This window comes from Neopelma chrysocephalum, unplaced genomic scaffold (genome assembly GCF_003984885.1).
Source record: "Neopelma chrysocephalum unplaced genomic scaffold, ASM398488v2 Primary Assembly neopelma1_44, whole genome shotgun sequence".
Taxonomy (NCBI): Eukaryota; Metazoa; Chordata; class Aves; order Passeriformes; family Pipridae; genus Neopelma; species Neopelma chrysocephalum.
The window spans coordinates 17,521,577-17,544,601 of NW_020897703.1; the positions used below are offsets into that span (position 1 = coordinate 17,521,577).

At 36.9% G+C, this 23,025-nt stretch overlaps 2 protein-coding genes across 5 annotated transcripts in view; both read left to right on the top strand.

The window, feature by feature from the left end:
* Nucleotides 1-1,890: 1,890 nt before the first annotated feature.
* GCG (glucagon) lies at nt 1,891-14,644 on the top strand. Of its 3 annotated transcripts, none has more exons than XM_027678742.1 (7): nt 1,891-1,974; nt 7,585-7,685; nt 8,046-8,207; nt 9,090-9,143; nt 10,775-10,912; nt 13,009-13,152; nt 14,147-14,644. In XM_027678742.1, exons 2-7 carry the CDS (start codon nt 7,588-7,590, stop codon nt 14,169-14,171), a joined length of 621 nt encoding a protein of 206 aa, XP_027534543.1. In that variant the 5' UTR covers nt 1,891-1,974; nt 7,585-7,587; the 3' UTR covers nt 14,172-14,644. The 3 variants fall into 3 exon arrangements, with proteins under 3 accessions (XP_027534543.1, XP_027534541.1, XP_027534544.1); XM_027678740.1 differs by lacking the exon at nt 1,891-1,974 and adding an exon at nt 2,604-2,699; XM_027678743.1 differs by lacking the exons at nt 1,891-1,974; nt 13,009-13,152; nt 14,147-14,644 and adding an exon at nt 2,604-2,699 and having other exon boundaries at nt 10,775-10,916.
* A 5,112-nt stretch (nt 14,645-19,756) lies between these two features.
* Nucleotides 19,757-23,025, top strand: part of DPP4 (dipeptidyl peptidase 4) — an 80,742-nt gene continuing 77,473 nt past the window's right edge. For both annotated transcript variants that reach the window (XM_027678755.1, XM_027678754.1), the window contains exons 1-2: nt 19,757-19,844; nt 19,931-20,015. In XM_027678755.1, the coding sequence (XP_027534556.1) occupies nt 19,839-19,844; nt 19,931-20,015 (91 nt within the window). In that variant the 5' untranslated portion in view covers nt 19,757-19,838. The remainder of the gene's footprint in view (nt 19,845-19,930; nt 20,016-23,025) is intronic.

The window sequence follows — 23,025 nt, forward strand, 5'->3', positions numbered from 1 at the left end:
TAACAACCTGCCCAACCAGGTGCACTGAGGTGCTCTGTCTCATACTTTTTCTGGAATCATTCTACTGTAAACAGGGAACTCTATATGACACAAGAAAATAAACTGAACTGAACAAAAAGAGAAAAACTGTCTGTTTCCTGGAGGAGATGACGTTGTCTCACAATCTGTATTGCCTGTTTAGAAAGCTAAGTGTCTTTAACTCAGGATGTAGAGAGACAGCTGTAGCAATCTAAGACAAGCGTGTGTGTGTGTCCTCCTGGAACAGAGCCGGTCTAAAGGGCCCTTTGATCCCCATCTGCTGCGCTGCCGGGGAACTGCAGGGTCGCGCAGCGTGGCCTCCGCGGGAGACGCCGGACTGACCGGCTCCATGGACAGACCGTGCCTCGAGGATGTGGTGCTGGGCTCGCATTTAGACTTTGATGTTTCATCCCCTACATAAAGCTCATAAACTTTAAATAGAAAGTAGATTAAAAAAATAATTCTGAGATAAAGACAGCAAAGCATCTCAGTGACATCAGCATCTCATGAAAATAAGTAGATGTTGGGGTGTGAGATTGTTCGGCCCCATTGGCACCATGTCTTAGATATTACACAGATGTGTGCCTAGGGAAGGTTGGTGTATGGAGATGGTAATTCTGCTAATTTCAAACAAAAAATTATGAAAAGCCAAGTTTAATAAATATGTATGCAAGTTTGTATATCCTATGTCAACCAATGACTGGGAATCCATGATTTTGAATGGATGTGAAAAATACAATTAGAAGCAGGAAGAAAGAGGACATGGGTAAGAGAACATGTGGAAAAGAGAGGGAAAGAAGTAGTAATTAAAAAACAGATGGGCAAAATAAGGCTCTCAGAAATGACTGAACGTACAAACAGAAGGCAGTGATGAGAGGAACCAAAGCTGTGCACTTAAGTTTGTAGCAGCAGTATCAGTAGACACTTGTATTGTAGCAAGAAATGAAAAAAATAAACCATGAATCTCAGTAGATGAATCCAAGAGCATATAAAAATTATTCTAAAGAAAAAATTAAACTTGATTATGTGGACTGTGTATTGAGACAATGTTTCCCTAAACCCATACTGTGGTACCACAGCAAGGTATTTAGGCTAAAGATCTAGGAAAAATCCATTAAATTTTGCTTGCCACACTAACACTACGGTTATGAAGCTTATACACTGCCTCAATTGTATCATATGGGCTATGCCAACCTGATTATGGCCAGCCAGCAGGAAATTACCTCAATAAAGCAGATTCTTTGTTGACTTCAAGGAGCAGTGTTGGAGGAAATAAGAGGGTTTGCTGTGATGTGTATGCCTTGTGCCACAAATCAGACCATGGGCCACTCCAGACTGGAGGACAGGTTGTCATTCATGTTCAGTGAGATGTCCACTGTGATTCCAGAACCTTCCCTCTACCAAACAGAACTGAAACTCAACTCCCGACTGCCTGGTCCCTCACAGTTGTAATAACAATACTATTTAATTTTTGGTGCCCTTTTGCACTTTGCAAAGGATTATCATGATGTATGAAAAAAGTCTGTAAAGGAAAACTTCTCCTCCAGCAGCTTTTTTAAGAGGGATATCTCTCTTGCTTCACTGCTGGGATAAAAGACCCATACTCATGACCGCAAGTTCTTTTCAGCTGCCGGAGCCATTGACAAGCTTTTAGTCAATCTCTCCTACCTGTCTCTTTCCTGACTCCCCTGAGTCAATCTCTCTATGGCTCTTCAGATGGCTGAACGTAGTTTTCTTTGGCAATGCTGCCCCACCACAACTATGAAATTGTCCCCATTGCTGAATGGTTTACATAGTTACATAGAACATACACAGATACAAAGCTCAAATCTGTTTTGTTTTTTTTTATTTTCCTTGTAGGGAATGGAGGTGTGAGCAACAGGTTTATCTTGCATAAATCTATAGGCCACTGTGTGAAAGTCAATTTATAATGAATGTTTGGCATACAGTTCTCAAGTGAATATGAATTTTCATATAGTAGCATTTACAAAATCAGAATTTTACAGCTAAGGCTAATCAAAACTTTTTTTAAAATTTGACCTGTACTAGGCATTGCATAGTAGCCATCACTGCAGAACTTCACATCTCTTCATGTTCGTTATATTGGCACAAGATTACTTGAAGAATCATTCCAGGGCTTTGAGGGAGCTATATTGGTTATTGTTAACAGTCTATTAAATTTATAAAACTTGATTTAAAATTGATAAGTGAAGACGATGGTATTGATGTCAACAGAATCAGGATTCTAAGTGTTAAATGTGGCATATCAGAAATTGGAGAAATTGCTGCCTTAATCCAGGCACCTTTTGCCCACTGTTTGTCACGTTAATGCCCTCCTGTTTGATATTTACTTCTTTGGACATTGCTACCTCACTCCTTTTGCAAATTCATATTAGCATTGATGTCATAAAGTAAGCAGAGTGAATGTGTGAAATTGCTTGTAAAATCATCAAATGAAATGAATAGCAAACATGATGACTTTTTTTTTAAAAGTTGAATAAGGAAACTGTCAGCAATGATGCACTCCTGTAATGCTTACTAGAGCTGAACAGTATATATATAAGTCTGTGCAAAAGAGGCAGCTAGGCAGAGCTCAGGATCCTCAAGGCTTGCCATAGTTGCAGAAGAGAGAGCAGCAGCTCTTTCTGCAACTGCCACACATCACTTCAAAGTATAATAAGGTAAGATTTATATGAACTATCAGTACAATTTATTTGAGAAAGCTGAGCGCATTATCTGCAGTGTTGCCCAAGTTTGCAATAGAGGTGCAGATCTTTCAGCAAATTGATGTTTTCTTCTGAGGTTATGCTCACTGATATTTGGAGTTAATGACATCATCATTTAAATCTTTTAACGTATGGAATTAGTTCAAAAGAGAATGATCTGAAAAAGGGAAATCAGCAGTTTGGTTTGCAGAATTAACTGAAAGCAGGAAGATTAACCATGAGAACATGAAAGTCAAGCATTGTAGTAAGAATTTAAATGTCAGATACACAATTATTCAATTATTGATTTTTATATTTTTATCTCCTTTAGTATCTTCTGTAGAGATATTTAATTAATTTGAGTTTAAAAATATTGACTCCTTATTGCCTAAATATGAATCAACAAGGATTAAATTAGCAGCATGCAAACAAATTAGGTGGGTTTATATAGACACTGATTTAAAACTGTCCAAGACCGATTGCCACTCCATCACCCTACAGACCGTCACTCCACTGCCCCACTTTTATTAGTTTGTCTCAAGCAACTATTATTTTCATATAACTGAAAGATCAAAAAAAAGGAAATTTTATAGCACAGAAGTGAAATTAAAGTCTTTCAATAGTTATTGTGATTATTGTCTAAAATTTAATTTAGTCTTCCATCCTACTATAGAATTCCTTAGCCTAGAATTGTTGTATTTTACATAACTTTTCACAAAGAATTATAACATGGTAGGTAAATTGGATGTAAAGTTCCTGAAAAAGTACTTTATTAATAATTTGAAATCATTGCAGGCATATTTGCAGGCAGTTTCATGTTAATAGAAATCTATTTTATTCATTCATACATTTTCATATGAAAATATTTCCTTTTGTACTACTGTAATGTCATAATTTGTATTTTTAAACTGGAAATAGATACAAATCTGACTTTTGAAAGATTTTTTGAAAACACAGTGAAATTAAGCTAGTTAAAATTGCACATAGGTACAAAAGATGTCTGTAGTAAAATATATTGGAAAAACTAGCAAAATCAGCTTGAGTAAGGAAATATTCAAATAAATGTCTGATCAAGATCTGAGAGAGGTATTTGCTCCATATTTCTGGTGGTTCAAACTGAGATGTCTTAAATTTTTCATTTCTAATCAGAAAGAAATAAAAACATTTTCATTAGTCTAATATGCATAGGAACAAAATTCTGTGTAAGATTAGCCTTAGCTTTCCTGCACCTTGACAATGAGATTCCACACTTTTTAGCACTATACACTGGTAACCTAAATAACTTATAGCAAACAGCACCTTTCTTCTGATTGGAAAATTAACTGATTAGCTGGCATAAACTAAGTAAATGTTTTTTTGCTGATCATCTCTTTTTCTCTATAAAACATGTTTATGTTATCAAGAAGAAAATTACAATTTTCTCTTTATAAACTGTAGCCTCTTTAACTTGTCAAAAACTGCTGTTGCTGGTTTGACTTACCAATAGCAAGTAATAAATGAACAAAAAATCCTGATTCTAAATTTTTTAAGAACATATTTGACAGGAGGTTAATAGCTTTCAAAAGAGCTTATTTTATCAATTAGGGTTCTCTTAATTGAAAATTGTATTAATTTCAAAAAGATTGAAATCTTTCTTTTAAGTAATCTCCAAATTTGGATTCTGAAAAATTTAGAAAGAAGCTGAACATGCATTTAAATTTAAACATATTCTTAAGGGATAAAGTTGCCAGTGGGACTGTTCACATTTGAAAGTCCTATAGGCCTGAGACATAAGAGCTAGAGCCAAGATAAACTGAAATCACTGAATATCTCTTTACTGACTACAGTAACTTTGAATTATTTTTAATAAGTTTTATATAAAGGAAAAACTTCTGATGTTTGATATTTTATTCCATCTCAGTGACTTGGGTTTATGGCTAATGTGGATCACGGTTTAAAAAAGCTACAGGCAGCGGTGAACTAGTTTTCTTTAGTTTTTCAGGCTACATGAAAGTATACCAAACTGCTAACCTTCTATTAAGCACAGAAAATTTACTTATGTATGGTATAATAATCAAACTTTATTTGGTGTCTAAGCCCAAGTTAACTCATTTACAGTCGTATCAACTAGTGTGGGGGTCAATCAAACCATTTTTGTGACCACAACAGAGTCATTTCCCAAAGAATCGGGAGAGCTTTTGTTCCATTGCTGGAAGCCTATGACATGTGAAATCATGCATTTTTAGTGATAAACATTGGATGTCAGTGTTGCACTACCAAATTACAGCTCCAAATGAAGCAGTGAAAATGGTGCTTAATACTATCATTTGGGTTGTAATAAGACTGACTACATGATCGCTATGGTATATGCAGGTACAATAACAGGGTATGGTATGTTCATGTGAAGGAATCAAATTTCATATATCAGGACATTGCACAAGGCAGAAATGAATCTTCATACACGTTGATGAATAAAAAAGCAACACTAGCAGTGGCTTCTGTGAAGAGAAGGAAACTGATTCCATTGCTTAACAGTAAAATCCATCAGAAAATCTTATATTTTTGATACTGAGAGTGAGGTATTCTGGTAAAATTCTTATATTATTCATTGAGATTCTCTTAAAACTTTGGCCTCACAAAGTACCAGTAGTGATACATTCTTCCTAACCATTGGTTATAATGCCTGCTAGCAGTCAAGCTTTGCATCTCTAACTACAAGTTATTTTATAACAGATGGAAGAAACAGGTTTCATAAAAAAATCTGCTATGAAGGGGCAGACTACTGGGGCAGAGTCGAAGTCCTACAGCAGTAAGATTTTTGTTGCAGGAGATTACTTTTTCAGAGATGTTCATATAGCCCCCTCATTTGCATTGCTCAGTGCAGAGGCAACTGTAAATCTCAAGATAGAGTAATCTCCACCTTCACTACACATCATTCCCTCATAACTTTATTATGGCTTCCTCCAGGCAATGGTATACTTAAATTCAGCCTATTGTGCCAAGGCATTATAGTAGAGAATATATATATTTTCACTCAGACTGCCTTATTTTATAAATCATTGAATTACAGGAAGTTACTCCTCCAGTGGAGCCACAGAAGTTTGGCACAGATTGCACTGGGGAGGGTGGTTTTTGACTTGGACTTACTTTGCTACTACTTTACTTCAATGCATTCATCTGTCCTATCTCCCTTTGTTTTTCAGACTGTATCATAAACTTTCATAGGAAAATTTAACAGATGGCAGAAGGGCTTTTTCAAATACACAAGTATCAGCCCAAGTACATGATGAAACTACTCCCAGTGCCTTTTTGCTAATGTGAACTCATTGCAACTTCTATTACCTTACAGCAGATTAATACCGTGATCCACAATGATTTTGAAGTTAGAATGAAAGAGCATTTGCTGTCCGTCATTCAGTGAATGAGCATTTAGCCTTGAATGAATGGCATATTCAATTGCTTTGTGAAGGTCAAAATTACCTAACCAAATTTTAAATTAATTTCCTTTTATATACTTTAGGTGTTCCAAAATAATTAAAATAAACAATATGTAGTACTTCAATTTGTAAGTAGATTTCCTCTCATTTCTTCTTTATGCAAAACACTTCTGAGTCTATCGATAATAGACTCATAGTCCCTTTTGCACAGGGTTTTGTGAGCCTAAAATGAGTAGCATTTCTTTGTTCAACAGAACTTGTCCTATAGGGGATCATATGTCAACAGACTAATAATACTGCATTAAATAATGAAAATTGCAGCACATACAATTTGAGTATTAGAGAATGCCTTATTCGCATTGGGGACTACTAACTAAAAGTTAAAACTGTACAACTTGCATGAGTAAACCAGTCACTAAAGCAAGCAAGGGAGTCACAGCTTGGCAGTGGATCACCAAAGCATTTGTACAGACTGTAATACTCTGCACTGAATGTCACATTAAAGTCGATGAGACTGGTCAAGTACAGGGAGCATGATGAAGACACATGTAATAATATGGTCATTTCTGTGACACGGTCAAAGCCAAAAGATTGACCTGTAACAATAAGAATTATATCTGGGATACAATATTTTCTGCTTTGTTTTATTACCTATATATGAAGTATATACCCCATATCTCATATATCCCACAAAAGGCCCATAATGGAAGCCCTTAGCTGAAATACAGTATTATGTCAGTAGTACAACAAACAAAGCTTGGCACTTCACATCATGAATTGAACACAAAGTGTGTGGTTAAGTATTCTTTTTTTGCCTAAGAAGTCATACCTATTAATAAGTTATTATTAAGGCCAGAGGCCCACTGTTGCCATGTCTGTTCTTTCAGGAAAAAACAGCAACAAAACAAACAAACAAACAAAAAAACCAACCAAACAAAAAAAAGAAAACTTTTAAAAGGAGGATGCAGGGTGAGAAGGAAAGAATAGGGAGCTGCTAATGTGACTATCATTGACAAAGATTTGCTTTTTTTTTTCTCTGGTGAATGAGCTGGGGAAAAAATCACAGTCACACCAATACCCTTAGTTTTGCAATACAACATTATTACAGATCTAGTGCTTGGCATCAGCAGAACACAGAGCAAAGGAGATAACAGACTTTTATCCTCATATTGCAAAAGAAAGTGAGGATGCAGTTGCTCTCAGGTCTCCTTGCATTCTAGAAAACACACTAGGGCCTAAAGACTGGAACAGAGACTACATTTTTTGAATGCCTATTCAATGCATGCAAGTGTCATCCACTGGACATGGAGCCCATCCTTACAGGGTCTTAATATATATCTTCAAGTTTGGATCAGAATTAAGAATGTTTATTTTTTGTGTAATTCATTCAGACATATGTAAAGATTATTAAATTTTTCTTTGTTGCCTTACTTCTGTTTTGACAGAAAATGAAAATGAAAAGCATTTATTTTGTTGCTGGGCTCCTTTTAATGATAGTTCAAGGCAGCTGGCAAAATCCTCTTCAGGAGACAGAGGAGAAATCAAGGTAAATTCTTAAGATCAAACTTCTAGAAACTTTGGCCTGAACTTTTTTTTTCTTACAGTTTGAAGCCAAATATACCATGACTTAAACATAGCTTTACACAGTGCTTAATCTACCATTGGAATTGGCAAATTTTTTCTGTGTTTTGGGTATTAAAACAATAGCTGAGTTAACCAAGAAGACTGTGTAATTGTGCAGTATCCAATCTGCTGTGTGGATCCATTTTACTAGACAGCTAGTGATGAATATGTCACTTTCTTTCACTTTGTGACAGTAAAAGATAATATTTTTAAAAGAAAAGTCAATGCACCTGTAGAATGTACCGTGACCGTTGCCAGTTAACAATGTCTAAACTTTTCACAGATCATTCAAAGCTTCCCAGTCTGAACCATTAGATGAATCTAGACAGCCGAATGAAGTGAAACGTCACTCACAAGGCACATTCACCAGTGATTACAGCAAGTACTTAGATACTAGACGAGCTCAGGACTTCGTGCAATGGTTAATGAGCACTAAAAGAAATGGGTAAGCATTTTGGTCACATTGAAATAGATCTCCATATACAGAACCAGCCAAATATCTAGCTGAATTAATTTTTTTTGTATCAGCTTCCCATCACAGACCATGGATAATCCTTGAATAAATAAATTATTTGAAGAAAAATCATATATACAATCACAGAATCATTTAGGTTGGAAAAGACCTCTAAGATCGTCAAGTCCAGCCATTAGTATAATGTTTATGTATTATTAAAAATGAGAAATATGTGCAAAATCATTCAAAAGGACTTAGTTGAATCAAAGAGCAGTATCAGTATATTACCTGATATGCCACCTAAAAAGATTATCTCAGCCTCTTTGGGACAGATTGTTTCAGTGAATGAATTAAGTTCAATAGGAATAAGATACGTAAATATAACGTACAGGTCTGGGCCATTAGGCCTTAACAAAACTTTCCTATCCATGGATACTTCTAATTCTGATGTTTCATTTGTGAAAAGGGAGCTAAAGTTTAAGTTTTGTTGTCCACTGGATACTTTACCAGTATCACAAGTATAAGCTGGCATGTTTTTTAAAATATACTTTGATTAAACACAAACTACCAAGCTGAAAGCAAGAATGATGTAAAAGCATGTCAGTCCTGTGTTCTAGAGAAAATCTGCCCACAGAATCAAAAACTCTATTATATTAATGCTTTTAAATTTCTCTGGAAGTCTTTAAAGTATAAAGGAACAATTTCTACACATTGTATTAATTTAAATTAATATGCATTAATATAATGAATATGAGATGCATCTATCAATCATAGTTTTTTACCATAACATGTAAATAATAACCAATAAAAGCTTATGCATGCTCTGCAGTGTACTGGTAGTAATGATCTAATGACTGTGGAATTACATTACAGCCAACAAGGACAGGAGGACAAAGAAAATGACAAAATCCCAGATCAGCTCTCCAGGTATTCTATTTGCCACAACTTGTTACTCAAAACCAATCTGACCTCATTTTCAGTTAAACAAGAAAGAAAACAACTAGTATTCTTTACAACGTTACCATAGTCCAAGAAATATCTATGAAAAGATATTATCTCACAGCTGCTTTTTACAAGGAAAGAGGAAATATCTCTATGTTATTTATTCCTGTACCTGTGTTCTACAGCTGTATGCAGTGGATCCAAGGAATGCAAAAGGATGAGAATACGTTTCAGAAAAGGATATTCCAAGTAATTGAGTAAAGAATAATGTAAAAAGAAAAACTTGGTATAGAAAAAGTCTGGGAGAAAAAAAAAAAAAAGAGGAAAAGAGGAGGAAAAATTGAGGAAAAGAAAAACAGTGAGAAGACTAGTAAAAGGAAAATGGCCAGGCAACAATTTGCAGAGAGCTGATTAAACATGATGCAGTGTTCAGTCCTAAGCACTCAGTCCTATGTTACATAAACCACTCATTACAAAAAGGAGAACAAGACCTCCTGAAGGCCAGACTTTTATTTCTTGACTGGTTTTAAGAAAGAGTTGGGGGGATTGGAAATTTTAAATAAACAAAAGAGAAATGAAGCAAGTGTTTTTGCAAAACAGATTGAAATACCTATATTAATTCTTTCTTTTGTCAGAAATTCCACAAGAGATAGCCCAGATCACAAAGATCCTTAATTTCACAGTGTCAATATTAATAACAAATCTGTAATAATGTTTCAGCTTCACTGAAACAGCATATCTGAACAAAATTAACATTTCATTAAAAATGTTCCAAACAACTCTACTTAGCATGCTGACGAAAAGTGCAGATGGTACTAAATTAGGAGGAATGGTGAAATCCAGAGAAGAAAAAAAATAATAGAAGAAGATAGAGACCCTGAAAATTGGGCAGAAATTAGCAAATTCTGAAATAGAAATGCTAGGGAAATTATTAGTGGAAAATATTCCATAATATGTGTACTTCATAGTGCAGTTGGCCTTCCCAAGAGTCAGTGTGACAAAATTTTTACGTTGTATCAGGGAAAGAACCACAATGAGGTCTAGGGAGGGAGAAGGCAAATGTCTTTAATAAGATGGAGTTGATCAGGCTTGAAATTTTTCCAAGATTATGACTTGGTCAGAGTGATTATTAAAAGGGTGTTCAAAAACAACTCAAAATGTAAATTTGAAAGGAATTAAGTCTGAATAGTTTGGCTAAGAAATAATGAAGATGAAGATAGAAAGAGAGCTGAATGGAAACTTTTAGGTTAACACAAGAGGTAACAAAAAGCATGTCTGCATAATACAATACAATTTCTTGATCATAACTACTTAATCTAGCAGAATACCATTCCAATGCAGCTATAATTGCTTTCTGCACCTGAACTGAGTTGTTCAGAACTAGTGAGGAATCTGGACAAAACTGTATTGCATACTACAGGCAATACCTTCAGAAATGAAATATCTCAAGAAAAAATATATCAAGACTAATTTGAGAAGTAAAAAAACCCCTCTGCCTTGTAAGAAATGCTAGTCTGGTGAGCATGAAATTTAAATTAATAAAGTTTTTACAAAACATTAAGTTCTTAAGCAGACCTACAGTATTGCAGTATTGTATTCCTATTGTATTCTTTCAGCAATGCCATCTCCAAGCGTCATGCTGAATTTGAGAGACATGCTGAAGGTACCTATACCAGTGATATCACCTCTTATTTGGAAGGTCAAGCTGCGAAAGAGTTCATTGCTTGGTTAGTGAATGGACGAGGAAGAAGAGAGTAAGAATCCATCCATTCCTATTACTAAATTTTGCCTTGCATTTTGGGTTAGAAATCATGTCTGATGAAACCTTGATGTGTTTTTGATCATTCTTGCTGTACTTCATGTTTTTCTTTTGTAATAGAGGATATTCTGTGGGTATTCCAAATACAGATTTTAAAACAAACCTGCTCAGTATGCTGTTACACTCCAAAAGGTCAAGTTGTATTTAAGGTCAACACATCTAAAACTAAACCAGACCTTCCTCTACCTACCACCTTTCCCCCTTCACATAACATAATTTGCAGTCTCTTTAACTATCATTGATGTGATTCAAGTCAGTGTCATCTTAAATTACCTTCTCTTTTTTTCCCTTTTACAGTCAATCTTTTCCTCTGCAATATTTTCAAGATTAAATTTTTACCAGTGTCATCAGCTGTACGCCATGTGCTGGTGATCATTTCCAGTAGTAACTGACAACTTCTTTTCCTCTTTCTATGCTCCTCATAGTCTCCCCAAGTTTCAGCTGCCAAAATAACTATAATTTCCTATATTTTTCTTTTTAAGATGCCTCTAATTCTTTTGCTATGGTTTGCAGTTTCCTGGACACAGTGCTCCTCAGTTTTTACCTACCATGACTCTGATTTCCTTCATTTCTATCTTGTTATCTGCATACTCATTGCAGATTTCTCAATCCTTTTCACTTCATGTAGTCATGACTTTATATCTTTTTTCATGATTGTCTTACATTTAGAACAGCATTACCTTCAGTCTCCTGCAGGGACCTTCTGTCTCATCTATTTCCAACCCTGCCTGGTTAGGAGCTACACCATGCACATGCCACTCCCCACCTTTTAAGTGTTCTGTACTTATTTGTGCCTTTAGACTGTAAGCTCTTTGGGGCAGGGATTCCAGTTTGTCCTCTGATTATATATTCTACCAGCTGTAAAGTACTATGTAAGTCTCTTGCACTATATAAAAGTAATAATAAATAATAATAATAATAATAAAATCTGTAAGACAAGATGTGTGTTTTAGTTAAGGAACTAAATAGGTAAAAAGTAAATTTTGTAAATAAAGACAATTTCCTGAAAAAAACAGAGTTAAATAAATTAGGTAAGCTATACAGAGAAGGGAAAGGCTGGTTCCTCTTCCTAGTGATGTTCAGATTTGCACTTGGTTTTCTGTCATTTTTTATTTTCATGAGCAGAATCAGGTATTTCTGTATCTGTTTGAGAGACATTCAAACTACTGTGATGAACTGAACTTAGAAGCCTAGATAGACAATTAAATGTAGACCAACCTTCTGCTTTCCAATATTTAGTATTATTTGTGGTTGAACTTGTGTACAGCCTTCCTTGAAATGAACCAGTCGGCCTGTCTTTGGACCCAGAGCCCAGTGTGCTTCAGCATCAGCCCAACTTAATGGAACCCATTAAAATCTTCCTATATTTGATGGCATGAAACAAGAGAGGAAAGTTTTCTAAATCAAAGTCTTGACATACTGGTTTTTCAGTCGAAAATGAATAGAACAAGGATCAGGATCTGATTCCAAAAATAAAATGCTACATTCTATGATTTTTATAGCAAACAAGCACATGGATTTTATACAGGTGCTTTAACTGAGCTATTTAAACCAACTCCCACACCCCTCCCCCCAAAAATTGCTTCTCTTAATATCTACATTCTTATGCAATATAATTGTAAGTAAATAACTAGAACTCAAGGCCAATTAAAACAGAAAAAAGTATGAAAATTTGACTATAATATTTTAGTAGTGATACTTCTTAAATAACAATTCTTAGTAAATCTACTGATGCCTAGTCTACATGGCATAGACATTGCACTGAGATACGTTTTTCCATGTATGGCTTTTTCAAAATTACTAAAGAGGAATTTAGACTCACTGGAAGGAACAGTCCTCTGTTTCGAAAATAATGCCTCAAAAGATGTTCTGATGGGCATCGTGCTGTACTGAGCCGGAATGTCAGGCTCAACCCTTAACTACTTAAAATCACAGGAAATGTGCAGTGTATTAGAAACCTGTAATAAGGCCCTTTTAAATGGTTTGTATATTTTGATTTGCAAATTGATTGATAATTTCTTCCCTTTGAAGTTTCCCAGAAAAAGCTCTTGTGGCAGAAGAAATGGGTCGAAGACATGCAGATGGCACTTTCACGAGTGATATCAACAAAGTCCTTGATGACATGGCTGCCAAAGAGTTCCTAAAATGGCTAATTAACACAAAAGTTACCCAAAGGTGCCTGATTTTTATACTATACTTAATATACTGGGGTTTAAAATGTATTTGTCACACATAAGGAAAATACTAATTTTTTCTTAACTATTGATGTATCTCTTACAAACTTTGTTGCAGACATATTAACAAGGGTAAGACACTAAACAGAACTCATTCAAAATATTATTTGCATTTTGTATCAGTGGTCAACCTCTCTAATAGTTTCCTACTTAACTTGAGAGTTTTGCCACTGAATATTGCCGGAAGTAAGGTAATTAAATTATTGAAAAATAAAACTCTGCTTTGCATGGACATTATAAAAACCAGAAATATTTATTGGTAAAATTACACCAAATTGCTTGTTCTTTAAAGACTGTGATATAAAACATTGCCTTAAAATGTGGCTTGTTATTGGGGAACAGTAATCTGAGTTCCTGAGAGTTAACTATTAAGAACTCTGCTTTAGTTTGCCTATATATAGGCAAGATGTTTTCTATGTGAGCTCTGTGAACAGGTTAATATTTAAGAATTATTTGTTAAAATCAACAAAGCATTTAAAAATAATAAAATGCCAACTCAAGGCACATATGAGTGGCCAGATTTTTTTAAATGTTGGATGTCTTCTGTGTAAAATTTAATTACTCTTAGTCTTTGCACTACTGAAGCACCCAAAATGACTAGTTGATCTTGGAAATCCGAAACAACAAATATTGCCTCAAAAACTTTTCAAGGTATAGTTAAAATACAGTTTTTATTAACATGATACTATTTTTGCGTTTGTAGTTCAGCATTGAAACAAACAATTTAGGAAAATAATCTAATAGAAAGTACTACAAAGTTTTTCCTTTAGGAATAATTGTTTTCAATCTGTTATTATAGAGAGGCATTGAGAGGTCTGTGGAACTAACATCTGCTTACTCTTAAACAAAAAAAATATGTTCCAAACATATTTCATAAATCTTGGGAGACTTAGAATTTCTGTTTCCTAATTACTGCTGCTTTTTTTTTTCCCCAGAGACCTTTTGGAAGAATACCAGTAAAAAGGCAGAATAAAATGGGATAAATGAAGATCTTCATTGCATCAACTGCCAGTTATTAAGAGATTCTGAAATCTGTATTCTGTCATTTACATTTGGTGTAACAAAGCTACGTCACCTTGCATGCCAGGAAATAATTGTACTATAGTTTAGTGTTGCCAAAGGTTTATATATGGAAAACCTGCTGTCTAAGGGATGGTTTTCTTAACTGTTTAAGACTGTGAAAGTTTCATATCTTCATATTTTCCATTTATTAGGACTAAAGTAACTCCATTTATATTTAATGATAAAATTATTTTTCTAAAAAGTTTACTTCTACACACAAATAATTCAATCATCAATTATATGTGTTATTCATGAGGAGCTGGCAGTTACAAATGCCTGAGAAGTGAATATCCCTCTTAAAACCTTTGTTATAAAAAGGCTAAGCTTTAAGGATATTGAATGATAGCCTTAAATAAATTTTTTCAAGCTTCTTTTCTGTTGACTTTTCATGGTATATCCCTTGTGCCTCTTTGCACTCCATTTAATTTTATTCTAATATTTTAGTGTCACTGAGATCTTGAAAGTAGTTTGTTTGGAATGATAAAACAAACTCAACATTTTGTTCTGTCACGTTTTCCCTGTAATGATTCCCAGGAAAGAGCTGTGTGAACTCTGAGTTACCTTTAGTTGACAAAAAAATCATGTGAGATGAAGCTAGAGGGGGAAACACGAATGAAGAGACAATTATTCTTCATAAGTATAAATTCTGGTTTCTCAGCAAAAGCAGGAGGACAGCTTTGAAAAACATTAAGTCCAATATACTCAATAAGTGGTGAAAACTGCCACATAATTTCTTCAAATTTTATAAGATCTCCAAGTAAACCCAACTCAAAAGGCCCCCTAATCTGCATTGCATTCTTTCCTGCCTTCTTCCTCTGAGAACCGCTTTGTCCATCATCTCTTGCATTTAGCAACATCGTTTGGGACTTGTCAGCACAACTGTCATTTCAGTAACCTGTGCCTTCTCCAGCATGGTAACAGAACGTTTTGCATGCAGGTCTTAGTGTTCCTAGCAATCCAAACGCTTATACTCTCAGCTGGCCAAAGCATGGTTTTGTAGGTATGATTGTAGCTGCAATTCTCAAATGCCACAGGTGCTGCTACATAGCTCTTACTTCCAGTGACTACCCAAACCTTCTTTTCTCCCCTTGCTATGCAACAGCAATACAGCAGGGATCTATATTAAAATGTCCTAAAGGGCAAGTGTTTCAACAGAAAGCCAATGGGCTTAGCAAGTATCAAGTAGAAGTTGATGTGAAGAAGGACCATTGCTAAATCAGAATTAGCACCTATAACTTTTGCTAGGAATAAAGTGTTTGTAAAATTAGATTTTTAAAAGCATCTGACACTTTCAGTGATCTAGAATTTTTGGAAAAATACTAGACTGTACTTCTAAAGTGCTACAGGAATTAATATCTTGTAGTTTCAGATCAGGACTGATCACATCCAACTTGGCATCTAGAACAGCTTCTTGACAGCAATAGAAAGCTGTTCTAAGATCCCAACTTTAAAAATTAAAACTCAGTAGAACCTTGCAATAAAAAAAATCATTGTAGCATCCAAAATACCAATGGAAATTAAAAAAAAAGGGGGGGGTATGTATACATATTTTACATATTTGTTGCTTATTTAATCCCATTTCTGTACAATGGTTTGGGTCCAAGTGCCTCTGGAACTAAAAAAAATGAGTTATACACAGTTGGATACTCACAGTCCAGGCTAAAATCGTACTAACATAAAGCTTCAGTTTCCATAGACTGAACAATTATCTTTGAGATGTTTTATTCCATTATGTCCAAAATATTTAGCGCTCTGAAGGACAGGATTCCTAAGTTACAAATTCATTTTCTTGTGATGTCTGTCACCAGGGTATTTGAGCTCCTCCTGGTGATGGCTTTGTCAGCTACGAATATACTGGATTTTCTACATTTTTACAAATTATATGCTTTAGGAGCAGAGGGGTATAAGTTAATTTCTCAAATTTATGCCCCTCGTCTGGAACACAACAAAAACATTTAACCTTTAATTTTCTAAGTCCCAATCTAGAGCATGAATCAAAAGAAACCCTTTCTTCAGAAGAGATAAAGTTGAGCTTGTAACCAGAAATTCCAAACACATGTTTTAGCTCAACGAGATTAGGATTTACACATCCTGAAATCACAGAGCAAGTCCATATGGGAACAATCATGAGTTATGTGCTGGATGTTTCTCATACATGCTACATGAAATTCAGGGGATGGTACAAATATAGGGAGAAATAAGTTACAGTCATTTTGTCTTTACTACACAATAGCTAGAGTCCTCTGTGTATCTGCACATGTGCTACCTATGACTTCCAGGTGGCCTTATATTAAAAAGTGTTCCCAATATTATCTCCTTTATTAACTGCATTTTATTTGCTGAATGTGCAGCATCCTTCCTCTTCCACGCTATTTATTAAGTATCTGGAAAAATAAGCATAGTGAAGTAAAAAAAAAAAGACAATTAACTGGAATTAATACAAAAAGAAATTTACAGAAACCTGAGGTATTCTAATCATTAAACTGTGCTCTGAGGACATGTGGTGAGAATCTGCAGTTGCCAGGAAAATAATTTGATAAAGAAAAATACATAAACTTGAAAGAACTGAATGACAGCTGCTACTAGCCACACTGAAATGGTTGTCCCAGTGACACAATCACACAAAACAGGATTTTTTCTCATTAGCTTTCCTGATTTACAGTTAACACTCTCTTCGCAATCCTCTTAAACAGAACCAGTGCAAAGGCATATTACAAAACTGTCCTTATGCCATTTCAACCTCAAATGAAAAGAAAAAATAAAAATTATTTCAGAAAAAACCCAGACATTTTTAATATATTTGTAGACACTTCTAGTCCAGCAGAACTTGAACACTCCACAGTGCTAATAGCACTTTTGCCTTCTCTTCCTCACAGCTCATTTGAAGTGCTGTGAATCTGTACAAAACTTTCTCCAGCACATATTTTGTCTCCCATAGCCACACATGGAAACACCTGGAACACATTATTGCACCTGTAAAGTAGACTGCACACATTTTATTCACAAACAATTTTTCTTACTCTGCAGAGAGCTTACATTTTCCATTTTTCCTGTTTGACTTCTCCAAATATTTCTGGAGGAATCAAATGTATAAATAGACACATAACAAAGTCTTACGTTTCACTAGAGGTCTGAAGGAGACATTGCATCTGGCAGGTCTCTCAAGTGTTTGGGAAAGCCAACCTTCAGGCTGAAAGCTGTGCTTTTGTTCTTTCTAGTAAGTAGATCTTTGCAGTCATGCAACTTCTTTATGAATACACTTATGTTGAGCATACAATATGATGAACAGCTACAGCTTCTCAAATTTAGTCATGTAGCAGCCACTGCTGGTTATTCATTTGTTTAATCTCTTGGCATCATATTAATACATATCTGACTGCAAAAGAACACCACGGTATTAAGTAACTTGAAATATTTAGTTGGAGGAACTTTTTAAGTCTCAGGCTATCACAAAAGACAATCTGACAGAGCATCTGAAGCACAACCACAATAATTGATCAGAGAAGAGGAAACAGATTTTTTTCAAGGTGTAAAGAATCACTGCTAGAAACTACTGCAACTAAGTGGAAAACATATTCTGCTATACTGACTTTTATGAGATCAGTCAAGTGGTTCTGAGTACAGATTCACGTCCCATAAGTCTCTCTGGCATGACCAGAGTCAGAAGCACTATAGATTATTAACAATTTGATCTAGGTACAGGAATCCAGATTTGCAAAGGCACTTAAAATTGTGAGCCCACTGAAACCAGCAGAAGCCAGGCATATGTTTTGCCAGCATTGGTCTCTTTTCCTCTTTAGAATTTAGTACTAAGAAGCATTAAAACCTTGCAGACAATCTCTCAAAATATTATTAATCTGCAACTTGGCTATGAAAACCTTGGTAACATTCAGGTACATTTTATCACAAGACTGACATAATTTGACCATGCTATACTTTGAGACACTGTGATAATCACTACTTAAATGTTCTGGGGGGGGAAAGAAAAGCCCAGATTGGTTGAATTATATATGTATGTTGTGATTCCTACTCACCGGGAAAAGGTAAATTCACTCTGGGGTGAGGGGTGGTGGTTTTGTTTTTCTTTTTTATTGTTGATAAGACTAGCAAGTGCAGAATATACCAGAGAGATATTTAAGTGGAGCTGTAAGACATTCTGAAACACTGGTCATGCATCTCACAGCATATAATGAGATACTAGTTTGAAAAGTAATGTAAAAGACTGCCATTTCACTGTGATTTTACTTTATAGAACTGGATTTATCTGTACTCAGAATTAGGGGTTAGCTGTAAAATTCCAGTGCGTTAAATCTTCCATGGTAAACTTACACTGACCTACCTGGAATCACTGTCAGAGCAGATTAATGGAATTCCTAAGGTAAACTGATATAGCTACCACAGTGCGAATTCATAACTAGTAGCAACTGCTACCTTCAAGGGGAATGGTATACAATAGTGAGCAAGAACATCATCTTGTATCTAGATGAGTCTAATACCTTCCATATATACTCATCTTTACTGTTTGTAAGAACTTTGGGTTATTCTAAAGGAGATTTATCCATCACAAAAAGTTATTAACCCACTTCCAGACAGTTTGCTTAAGAAACAGCAGCAAAATACTAAATGCTGTGCTCCATCTGCATGGAGCAAGGAGGAATGAAGGAAGCAGCATAAGGTTACTGAAAGCTCTGACAAGTATTTTGAAGGCAAGACTAAGAACATTTGCTGTTTCCCTTGACCTCAAATCTCTTGCTTCAGCAGATCATATACTTTTTCTGTTACACTTCTGAATTTGTAAAAAAACCTGCACTAATTGCTAGTGTTCTGCAAATAGAGGTGGGAAATCTAAGACAGACAAAACCAAAGGCACCACTTACAATTACTTTTTTCAGGGTAGAATTCTCTTAAAATAATTTGCTCAGCTTTTTAAACAATCAAAAGCTTTAAAGTTTGAGCTCACAAGTTATTCTATCTTTTCCACCAATTAGTCGTAGTATCCCAGCACATACTCAAAATTCTCCTTGGAAATTGAATTATCTGATGTGATAAACCAGGGTCATCTTCATTTAAAATCCCAATTTGCAGACTTACAAATCTATCTCCAGTGCGAAACAAATAAATATAAGCCCTTCCTGCAATTTTATCAGTCCTTCCATGACTTGATTGCCAGAGAAAGAAGTTCAGAGAGCAGAAACTTTACAAGAAATGCCGGTGTTATCAAAGCATTGGGCGCTTTGCCACCAGCGTTTGAAGGCATTTAATTTCTGGGCCGTTATCTGATTTCCGACAGAAATCCCTCCAGTGTCCCAAGTCCCTCCTCTGCCGCGCACAGCTGTGTCTCCGCGCTCCAAGGGTGTGAGCTGACGGAGGAACCGCCGCTCAGACCGCAAAGCCAGCAGGAAACCCGGGATCTTGCACAACTCCCGGTGCCTGCCGCTCCCAAGGCAGCCGCCCCCAGCCCCCACCCAGGCGCCGCTCCCGAGCAGAGCCGCGGGCAGCGCCGGGGCTGCAGAGCCACAGCTCGCCGGCATCGCTCCCACCGCCTCCTCCGCTCCGCTCCTCACGATGCCGGTGGGTGAGGGGAAGGAGAGGGGGGGAGAGGCGGCAGCGCAGGAGGGTCCTGCGCGACCGCCGCCTGACGGGGCTTCTCCTTTCAGAGCTTCCTGAAGTGGCTGCTGGTGATCGTGGGGGTCGCCGTCGCGGTCGTGGCGATCACCGTGCCCCTGGTGCTGCTCACCGGCAGTGAGTGCGCGGCGGGGCCGGGAGGGGCGGGATGGGGAGGGAGGGGGAGCTCCCGGCGGCCGCCGGGGCTCGGAGGGGATCCGCAGCCGCGCCACCCACGGCAGCGGGGGAAAAGTTTTCTGGAAAGTTTGTGCTTTAGGGAACGGGGTCCATAGAGCTGGAACTCCTGAGTCCGGGAAACTGGGAGGTGCGTCGCCAAGAGGGCGTCTCACCTGGGAAGATAGTAGGCGCGGGGAGAGTTAAAAAGACCCTTGATCTCCCCGTGTGCGCTGGTGATAGTTATAACCATTATCGTTTTCAGCATTTTCTGTTCTTGTTGTGGCCCGAGGCTCTCGAACCAGCCGTAAATGCCAATTAGTCATTTTTCTGGTGTGTATTGAAGAGATAAGAGTATATTCCCTCTCGTTTGCTGTGTTTGCACAACTTTTGTTAATGCCACTGAGTGATATTATATAAACAGCACGGTTACAGAGGTCAGAAAAGTAGAAGAAGATTTGGAATGCAGTTTTGGACTCTGATCGGTTTGTACTTTTCAGGTTGCCCGTGTGACTCTGGATGTTAATATGAAACTGCATTAAATCCTCATTAAGCAATGCCTTGCTTCCAGCTGGTAGGACAGAGCTGCACCTTATTCTCATTTTGTGTTCTTAACCATTAACAGCTGAGCAGCTGTGATATGTAGAATCAGCACTGCAAACTCTAAGGAAGTGTTTTCTAGACTAGACCTTTGGTGGTCCACTGTCCATGAGGTGCACCTCAAGATGTGTGAAGATGCGTGTGCTGATCTTGACAGTGTGTTCAGAAATGAACACAGCAATTTCTTATGTGCACAGAAAGTTCTGGTGGGTTTGTTGTATGTTATTTAAAGAGGTGAAGCTTGTGTCACTAGTGCTCAATAGTCACTAGTGCACAATATAGCATAACTTACATTAAACTGTTTTGCAGTTCAGCTCTATCAATATCCTAGTCATTAAAAACTAGATTTTCAAAGTCCAGATATCTGAATTACATATCTTCTGGGCTAAAACTTTCATCAGTGGATGCTGACTCCCTTTTCTGTTATTTTTGGGCAGCTTTTTGCCACTTATCTCAAAAAAGCAGGTTTTTGAGATGACAGAAAATGCTCTGAATTTCACAAGTTGGGAAGAGCAAGAGAAAGGGTCTTGATAACTTATCAGATGGATATGTGCAGGCATAACACCTAGTGAAAGAATTCAGTACGCAGGCCTGAACTCTGCTGAAGAGATGGTGCTTGTCTATCTTGATGCCAATTCTATGTCTTACTGTGAGTCAGATGGGTTTTCTTCCTTCTAGCACAGGAATTCTTTTGCTGTAGAAGTGGCTGCAATTCAGGACCAGTCACTCAGTTGTATAGTAAATTCATTTTACTTCAAAGAAACACTTCTGTTATATGATATACAGAATACCACCATGCTGTCAGCCTTGGCTTACATCGTTTTCGTTGTAGGAAAACGAAGCAGTCTTTTTACTGTTGGCTCAAATTAAGGCATAGGAAATTGCCTAGTGTGCCCCAGAAGTTCGCTAAGTCTCTCTGGATAAAGTATGGATTGAGATGGAGTGGTACCAGTTCAAGAACTTGAATTCCTGTCTCTTCCCAAATCAGGCCAGCAGTAACATCTGAATAACAACTGTGACCATTGTGATTCAGGAACTGCAGGGTGCTTTTGAATTTTTGACTGTGCTAAACGTGTTTTCTGTTAGCTGAGAGTGTATAGTTGGTGTTCTTATAAAGTAGTAATTTATAGGTTAGAGCACTTAATGACTAACAGTTTGATTATATGGTTTTTATTAGCAACCACAGGGCATGTAAGTCAGCTGAGGATGCCTCCTGGGCCATACAGGCACTCTCCTGAGTACGAAATGAAAATGGCAAAATTGCATTTGGGATGAGCAGCTCACATGACTGTGACTATGTGGGATCAAAGTCTGCTCTGATAAAAGTCCTTATAATTGCAATCAAGTCTTTACTTCATCCCAATTGTTCAAGCATTGTGCAGGGAGTGAAAATGATGATTATTGATACAAACAGATAATTTTGAGTTTGGCTTATTTACATTTGGTGTGCAACTGTTTTCCCTTCCATGCTTCTCAATGTACTTCCCTGTCATAAGCTTAGTAGTCATGCAGTACATAATTAGTTTGATAAATGGGCTCCAGTGCTGTGAAAGGTTGTGCAATTTTGCCACTGCAGAGGAGTTCTGGCTTGTTGCCTGGCCTGTAGGCCTGGCATGTGGAACTTCTGTTTCTTCTCTTGCAGCTGTTTAGTGTGGAGAAATAGTTCAGACTTAAATTTGCAAAAAGTTTCCCTAATTTTGGGTGCAGCCCTTCACTATTTACCTTGAGGGTCTTCCCAGCCAGAACTCTGCACACTCTGTTTCCACTGCCTATTTTGACACCTTATTGTATATTTAAAACCACATGTGACTACTTGCATCAAACAGTTTAATCTCAAAATAGCCTTGGGGGTTGTATTTGAAGTCTGTTGACTAAAGCATTGTTATGCTTTGAGGAGCTATCCAACAGGTGACTATGGTAAGAAGTGGTTACCTTTAAAGTATGAGTTTTTTCTAAAAAAATTTTGGTCTGTCCATGATTCACTTACCCATTTACTTTACTTACTTTCCATGCAGAAGGCAGATTGAAACATCGCTAGTCCATATACCCTTTATCTCTTCTCTAACCACAGTTCTTGTTCTTCTGGCCAGCTGGGCAGGAAGTCCAGGAGCAGGAGTATGAGTAGCAAATGCTGAGAGCAGGAAGGAGACAGTGCAGTATCATTCTGCTGCCATGAGAAGTCATAAGTGACCTTAGAGTGAGGTGTCCTGTACAGCTGGTATGGCTTCCTTCACTCACAGGTCTAATTCTCTAAGGCTGATATATGCACTAAATGAGAAGGTCATCACTGTCATGATTAGGTGATACTGTTTGTGCATCTGTGGTCTTCTAATAGAAATGTGCCTAGAAGAGGCTGGAAAGTGCAGCAGGGACC